The sequence below is a fragment of the Otolemur garnettii genome, unplaced genomic scaffold (assembly GCF_000181295.1).
Source record: "Otolemur garnettii isolate 467f Iridium unplaced genomic scaffold, OtoGar3 scaffold00003, whole genome shotgun sequence".
Taxonomy (NCBI): Eukaryota; Metazoa; Chordata; class Mammalia; order Primates; family Galagidae; genus Otolemur; species Otolemur garnettii.
The window spans coordinates 282,742-291,361 of record NW_003852398.1 but is presented as its reverse complement, the minus strand read 5'-3'; the positions used below and the strand labels follow the sequence as shown (position 1 = coordinate 291,361).

The following is an 8,620-nucleotide window of genomic DNA, read 5'->3' as shown; positions in this document are numbered from 1 at the left end:
AAAAAAAAAAAAAAGAACGGAATTCTTCCAGCATTTGAGTAAAAAGATCACATACAAATACAAAGGGTAAAAAACAGACTTTACCACGTTAACAACCAATACTAGAAGACCATGGAAATTCTAAGGAAAAGTATAACTGTCCTCCTCTCCTCAACAAAACAAAATGTGATCTATAACTTTTATACCCACTTAAGTTGTTCCTTAACAATAGAGCATGCAAGAACTTGAAATACATCTAAGGGCTCTTTCTTTTTAAAAGTAGTTTAAGAGGGACCTAACAAATAAAATCAGTGTAACCCAACTCTTTGTACCCTCAATGAGTCCCAAACAACAAAAAATAAATAAGTAAGTAGGATGCTGGCCCCATATGCCAGAGGTGGCAGGTTCAAACCCAGCCCCAGCCAAAAACTGCAAAATAAATAAATAAATAAAAATGCTGAGATAAAAAAATCAATTAAGGTAATTTGCTACATTAACAAATTAGAGAAAAATCATATTATCATCTCAATAAATGCAGAAAAGCACATTTTTTTTAAAAACTAGTTTATATACCCAAAGTGATTCATACTTCTGAAAATACACGTTTTATACACACAAACTGGTTACTATTCCCTAACTTATGATTTATGAGGATATTACAGGTTTTTTTCTCCATATTAAGCATAAAAAAATCTGAAGTTGAGATAAGTAAGATGATTCGTCTGAAGTCCTATCAGTCAGGGAGTGGCAAAGCCTAGATTAGAAGCCACATTCTCCTGATTGTTTTCCTGGCCTTCGGAGTAACATGTTTTAGATGAATACCACAGAGATGACTCTAACGTAGAAGGAACACTGAACTAAGAATTAGAAATCGCTGTCATTAAGGATTTTTAATATAGAACTTTCTACCATATCAAGCCAAAGAAGTCAGAAATATTGGTCATCTAATGTTTACTAAGTTATTTCCAGATTATCATTTTATTAAGAAGTCCTTAATCATACTTTTCTGTCATATTTCACAGCTTCAAAAAAGTTCAATAGCTCTTCCTTTTCTGTGTAAGAAAATACACCTTGACATGCTAAGATCCAGAGATATCATTAGTCACAAAAGTAAATATCATAATAAAGATATAACCACTGATTCTGAAAAATATTATGCCTGTAAAAGGAAAAAAAAAGACATGAATCTTTACTGTCAGAAATTGCTATTAGTAACTATTCAATTAGAATTATGTTTATACAAATGCATTTATTTTAAAGCTGGGTTTCTCAACCTCAACACTATTGACATTTTGTGTCAGGCAATTTTTGTTGCGGAGGATTGTTCTTTACATTGTTGGTTAGCATCATCCCCAGTTTCTTTCCACTAGATACCAATAGTACCCTATCCCTCAAGTTGCGATAATCAAAAATGTCTCTAAATATTGCCAAATGCCCATTGCGGGGTAGTTGGGGAGACAGCATGGCATTGAGAACCACTGTTAATAAATGCCTTAAATCCAGAAGGATAAAAAAAAATTAATTATTGAATAAAACATCTCAGATAGGGTGGCGCCTGTGGCTCAAAGGAGTAGGGTGCCAGCCCCATATATACCAGAGGTGTGAGGTTCAAACCTGGCCCTGGGCTCAGCGCCTGTGGCTCAAGTGGCTAAGGCGCCAGCCACATACACCTAAGGTGGCAGGTCTGAATCCAGCCCAGGCCCACCAAACAACAATAATGGCTGCAACCAAAAAATAGCTGGGTGTTGTGTTGGGCGCCTAAGGTCCCAGCTACTTGGGAGGCTAAGGCAGGAGACTCGCTTGAGCCCAGGAATTGGAGGTTACTGTGAGCAGTGAAGCCATGGCACTCTACCCAGGGGACAGCTTGAGGCTCTGTCTCAAAAAAAAAAAAAATCTCAGATATAGGATCCAATGAATAAATCATACACTGGACTGAGAAGCATCTCTGACTACAGTTGAATATCAATGAGGGAATCAAATTTAGACTACCAATCAAAATGTATAAGTATCAACCTACCAAAATCATTAATTTCAGTCAGGATCTAACCACATAAAAAGAACAGAATCCATGGTTCAGCAATAAATGTAGGTATAAATCAGGAATCATAAAAAACAGATTTTACTGCTCATTAACATTCAGAATAACCATTTTTGGCTTCTACCTAGGATAGACGAAATTAGAAAAAAGCATTGTCCCCACCCTTACAGCAAAAGGAACAAAACCTGATAAATTCATTTTTCTTAAATCCATCAGAGAGCTAAGATTACAGGGTAATATACTAAACAGTAAACTAATAAAAAATCTAAGAAAAGACAGAGGTCTTCAAGGAGAAACAGACAGGACCTGAGCACTTGCTCAGCTGAAGTTAAACATCAAGGCCTCATACAAGCCAGTAAGAAAAAATTCAGCTAAAATTTTTAACAAATTGCTACAGGCCAACCCTGAGCTATTGAGAGTATAAAACACTTGGGTGCCATAGACAAAAGGAGAATTTGCACCTACCAGTTTTTCCCCAAATTTTACCTAAAACTCCTAAGAAATAATCAGACACGGATGGGAAAACCTCAGAAAGCCTCCCTCATGTTGCAGAACTGTGGGAGGAAAACAGCATCCAATGGAAGAAAGACAATGAAAGCCCACAAAATCCTTAAGATGCTGGATAAAAATCTGGGTGTCCTAAGGCCACAGGTAAAGTCCTACTGCAGTTGAGGAAAGAAAATAGAAAGATAACTCTCCAACTCTGGAAGTGGGCAGAAAAATGTCCTGAGCCCAAATCATTAGAAACTCCCTACCAATGAAGAAGAAAATAAAAAAATCACTATGAGTCCCTAAACCTTAGACCAGGGGTCCTCGAACATTTTAAACAGGGGGCCAGTTCACTGTCCCTCAGACCGCTGGAGGGCTGGACTGCAGGCCCCGGGACAAGTCGGCTACTAAGCAGGACAGGCAGCAGCGGCAAAAACACCCGGCGGGCCTGTAGGTCTGTGGCCTGTGGCCAGTTGTGACATATTCTGGACATACATTCCCAAAACCCCTCTGCCAGCAGGATAGAAAACACAGTATATAAGCCCCTAGCCAAAAGGCCCAAATGGGTTCCCCCTCCACTGCCAGAGGTTCTGTTCCTCCAGCTTTTGCTTATCAATCTTTCTTTTTCTTTTGAAACAGAGTTTCACTCCGCCTTCATGGGTAGAGTATCATGGCTTAGAGTTCACAGTAACCTCAAATTTTTGCGCTGAAATGATCTTCTTGCCTCAGCCTCCTGAGTAGCTGGGACTACAGGCATGTACTGTGTTTCCCCAAAAATAAGCCCTAGCAGTATTTCTGTGCATTTGTTAAATGTAAACCCTACCCCAATAATAACACCTAGTGATGGGCTTAGCCACTGCATATCCATGCCATGCATTTCAGTGTGGAGAGGACGACATCCCCTAAAAATAAGCCCTAGTATGTCTTCTTGAGAAAAAATAAATTTAAGACAGTGTCTTATTTTGGGGGAAACATGGTACTACCACACCTGGCTAGTTTTTCTATTTCTAGGAGAGATGGGGGTCTCTTTCTTACTCTGGCTGGTCTTGAACTCCTGACCTCAAAAAATCCACCTGCCTCAGCCTCCCAGAGTTCCTCAATTTTGCTATCAATAAATGTCCAGCCTCAATCTTGCTATCAATAAACCCTGTCCTTTCACACTTACTGGCATGGTTGATGAAGTCATTCTTGAACCTCAAGACCAAAGACCTGGCACAGAAATAAATTCCAGCTATAATATGACAAACTTCATTGTTGTCTATTTTAAGAAATAACCACATCCAACCCAACCTTCAGCAACTTTTACCACCCTGATTGTTAGTCTTTCTCTGGCTCCGGTAGCTCTATACCAGGCATCCTCAAACTATGGCCCATAGGCCACATGCAGCCTGCCTAGGACATTTTATCCGGCCCACTGGGTATTTTTTCCGCCGCTGCCTATCCTGCTTAGCAGCCAACTCGTCCCGGGGCCCACAGTCTGACCCTCCAACGGTCTGAGGGACAGTGAACTAGCTCCCTGTTTAAAAAGTTTGAGGACCCCTGCTCTACACATTCACTAAGCAAAAAAGGGAACTCTCCTTGCTTTTCTGGTTCTGTTAAAACATTCCAGGTTACAGGCTCAGCGCCTATAGCTCAGCGGCTAGGGTGCCAGCCACATACATAGGGGCTGGCAGGTTCAAACCCGGCCCGGGCCTACTAAACAACAATGACAAATACAATTTAAAAAAAAATAGCCGGGCGTGTGGCAGAGGCCTGTAGTCCCAGCTATTTGGGAAGCTGAGGCAAAAGAATTGCTTAAGCCCAAGAGTTTGAGGTTGCTATGAGCTATGACACCACAGCACTCTACCAAGGGCAACATAGTAAGATTCTGTCTCAAAAAAAAACCAAACAAACAAACAAAAAAAATTCCAGGTTATAGAAGACTGTCAAAAGGCCAGGCCCACTAGTTCACATCTGTAATGCTAGCACTCTGGAAGGCAGAGACAGGTAGACTGCCTGAGTTTAGGAGTTTGAGACTAGCCTGAGCAAGAGTGAGACTCCATCTCTAAAAAAATACCTAGTTTCAGCTACTTGAGAGGCTGAGACAAGTGGATCACTTGAGAATGGTAGCATGTGCCTATAGTCCCAGCTACTTGTGAGGCTGAGGCAAGAGGATTGCTTAAGCTTGCAACTTAGAGGCTGCACTGAGCTGTAATGATGTCACTGCACCATAGGCTGGGTAACAGAATAAGATCCTACCTCAAAAAAAAAATTTCAATTAATACACCAAATAAACTGAATAAGGGACAAGACCCAGATAGTCATCTCAACAGAAAATGCATTTAACAAAATTCAACACTCTCTCATGATAAAAACATTTTTTAATGAAAAAAGAATTTTTTTTTAATTGTTAAAATGGCCTGGACACAGTGGCCCACACCTGTAATCCTAGCACTCTAGGAAGCTGAGGCAGGTGGATTACATGAGCTCAGGAGTTGGAGACCAGCCTGAGCAAGAGTGAGACCCCATCTCTACTAAAAATAGAAAAACTAGCCATGTGTTGTGGCAGACACCTATAGTCCCAGCTTCTTGGAAGGCTGAGGCAAGAGGATTGCTTGAACCCAGGAGTTTGAGGTTGCTATGAGCTATAATGCCACAGCACTTTACCAAGGGCAACACAGTCTCAAAGTAAGTAAATAGATAGTTAAAATGGTATATTTTATGTTATCGTATTTTATATAAGTTTTTTTTTTTTTTTTGGAGACAGTCTCATGCTGTCACTCTGGGTATAGTGCCATGGTGTCACAGCTCACAGCAACCTCAAACTCTTGGGCTCAAGCGATTCTCTTGCCTCACCCTTCCAAGTAGCTGGGACTACAGGCACCTGCCACAACGCCAGGCTATATTGGAACCCGCCAGCCTCAGAGTATGTGGCCGGCGCCATTAACCACTGTGCTATGGGTGCCAAGCCTGTATTTTATACAAATTTTTAAAAGTTGTTTTCAAAAAATTTTTTTCTTTTAATTTCAGTTTAGTATAAATTTACAAACAATTAAGTTATAATGTTTGTGTTTGTTACATAAAGTTCCTGTTGTAGTTGTGTCCCTGACCCAGGAGGTATGCAGAAAGCTTTTTTTAATGAGCAAAGATACTGAAAAGATATTCCATCAAAGATGATATACAAATGGCCAATAAACACATGAAAGTATATTCACCATCATTAGCCATTAGGGAAGAAATGCAAATTAAAACCACCATAAGATACCATCTTACATCTACTAGGATAACCATCATTTTTAAAAATTGAAAGAAGGGTTGGCTAAGATATGAAGAAATAAAAACCCTCATACACTGCTGGTAGAAATATGAAATGGTATGGCCACTTTAGAAGAAAGTCTGGTAGTTCCTCCAATGATTAAACATATTTACTTATATATTTACTGTATGAGCTAAGATTTTCACTTTGTTGGTATATATCCTACAGAAAAGAAAACATGTTCACACAAAAATGTTCATAGTGCCATTAGTCATAATAGACAAAAGGTAGAAACAACATAAATATCTATAAAATGATTAATAAATAAAATGTGGTATACTGATATAATGAAATATATTTGGCAATAAAAGAATAAATGAAGTACTGATGCATACTAAACTATGGATTAACCCAAAAACATTACAGTAAGTAAAAAAAGCCGGCCACAAAAGACCACATATTAAGCTGAGTACAGTGACTCATGCCTGTAATGCCAGACACTCAAAAGGCTGAGGCAGGTAAATCATTAGAGGCCTAGAGTTTGAGACCAGCGTGGGCGACACAAGAGAAACCTCCATATATATTTTCTATTTTTGTTTGAGAAACATTCATTTCTGCTTTGGGGTATAATCCATGGTGATATAATTTACATACCATCCAATTCACCTATTTAAAGTGTACAAAAGGACCAGGCGAGGTGGCTCACATTTACAATTCTAGCACTCTGAGAGAGGCCACAGCAGGTAGACTGCTTGAGCTCAGGAGTTAGAGACCAGCCTGAGCAAAGAGCTAGACCCCATCTCTACTAAAAATAGAAAAACTAGCCAGGCATTGCAGCAGGTGCCTATAGTCCCAGCTACTTGGGAGGCTGAGGCAAGAGGATTGCTCAAGCCCAAGAGCTTGAGGTTGCTGTGAGCTATAATGCCACTGCTCTCCAGGGCAACAGAGTAAGACTGTGTCTCAAAAAAAGAAAAAAAAAAAAAAAACATTATTGAACCTCTACTAAGTGACTTTCTAAGTGTTATTATCTGCATTTTATTGATGAAGAAATAGTTAAGCTAAAAACAGTGATTTGCCTAAGCACACACAGGAAGAGGTAAAGCAAAGATTCAAACCCAAGTATGCATAACTCCACAGGTCACATTTTTAATCTCAATACTCTGCTTCTTGTATAGGCTATATGTAGCTCTATAAGCAACTCCTAAAAATTTCAATGAAGTCTAGTATAAACAAGAAAAACAAACATCGTTATTCATAGAACTCGCTTCTCCTAATAAAGAAATCCTTGACAGTTATAATTTCCAAACCATTTTCAACAAAAATAAACACATACGTGCAATTTTTCTTTTAGCCAAACACTTCACTCTATTCGACGGTTTTGTCTTCATTTTCTGCAATCCATTCTCCTCCTTTGGTTCCTGTTGCAAAACAAGAAATATGATCATGGTGGCTGCCACTAGAAGTAATAATTTCTTTATTTTGTCTACCTTCTCCATAGCTAATACCATAGTCTACCTTCCCCATAGCTAATAGGCCTCTAAAAATCAGTAATTATTATAAATGAGCACATAAAACACCAGAAGAAAATATCTTCCAGTACAAGAAAGAAAAGATCTGGAACCAATACAAACCATAAAAATTAAAAGATATACTATGCTGACATTATCTGCCACACATGATCGTGTAAAAATCAACCTATCTGAAAATACCAGTAAACATCACCCAAGACCAGAGAAGCTTGATTCAATGTTTAAAAATCAGTAATAGGCCAGGCATGGTGGCTCACATCTATAACCCTAGCATTCTGGAAGGCTGAGGCAGAAGAATCATCTGAGCACAGGAGTTTAAGACCAGCCTAAACAAGACCACCCTGTCTCTACTGAAAACAGAAACACCAGCCAGGTGTGGTGGCACCTATAGTCCCAGCTACCGAGGACGCTGAGGCAGGCAATTGGCTTCAGCCCAGAGTTTGGGGTTGCAATGAGCTATGACGACACGACTGCCTTCTAGCCAGGGCAACAGAGCAAGGTATGTCTGAAAACAAAACTAAACAAAACCCAAATAATAATGTTTAAACTTGGTGCATGTTAATTTTTTTTAGTTTTTATTTCTGTAAATTCAGGATCTCACTATGTTGCCCAGGCTGGTCTCAAACTCCTGGCCTCAAGTGATCCTCCCACCTCAGGCTCCCAAATTGCTGGAATCGTAGATATAAGCCACCACACTGATCCTGTACTCATTTGTTTTAAAGCACTGGGTAGTGAAGGAAAAACTAACATGGGTAAATGAAAAATTCTATTGAAACAAAAGAGAAGCAAATATACCAATCCCACCACACCTCAAAATTTAACAAGAGTCTGAAGAAAGACCAAATCATCATCATCATCAAGACAACACAACATGAAATAAAAAAGGGAATAAAAATGAGCTGAAAGTGGCTTAAATAAAATATAGGCATAGATGATCCAATATATGTATAATAGGGTCTCTGAAGAAGAAAACAAAAAACAGTGGAACAAACTAATACTAAAACTGTAATGCAAGATAACTTTTCATGGGAGAAAAAAAAAGACCAGAATATGTATATTGAAAATACTCACCAATCTCAGGGAAAATGGACCTGGAACAATCAATTCCCAGACTGAGATTGACACAAACACCTAATCATGTACCAAAACCAGAAAAATTAAATGGACTTCAAGAAAGTAGCATACAGGCTCAGTGCCTGTAGCACAGCAGCTAGCGTGCCAGCCACATACACCGAAGGTGGTGGGTTCAAGCCCAGGCCAGGCCTGCCAAACAACAATGACAACTACAACCAAAAAATAGCCAGGCATTGTGGTGGGCACCTGTAGTCCCAGCTACTTGGGAGGCTGAGG

At 39.4% G+C, this 8,620-nt stretch overlaps 1 protein-coding gene across 1 annotated transcript in view; it reads right to left on the bottom strand.

Annotated features, from left to right (window-relative positions):
• Positions 1–8,620, bottom strand: part of UIMC1 (ubiquitin interaction motif containing 1) — a 155,553-nt gene that overhangs the window by 92,415 nt on the left and 54,518 nt on the right. The window contains exon 4 of the mRNA XM_023515092.1: positions 7,075–7,159. Coding sequence (XP_023370860.1) covers positions 7,075–7,159 — 85 coding nt within the window. The remainder of the gene's footprint in view (positions 1–7,074; positions 7,160–8,620) is intronic.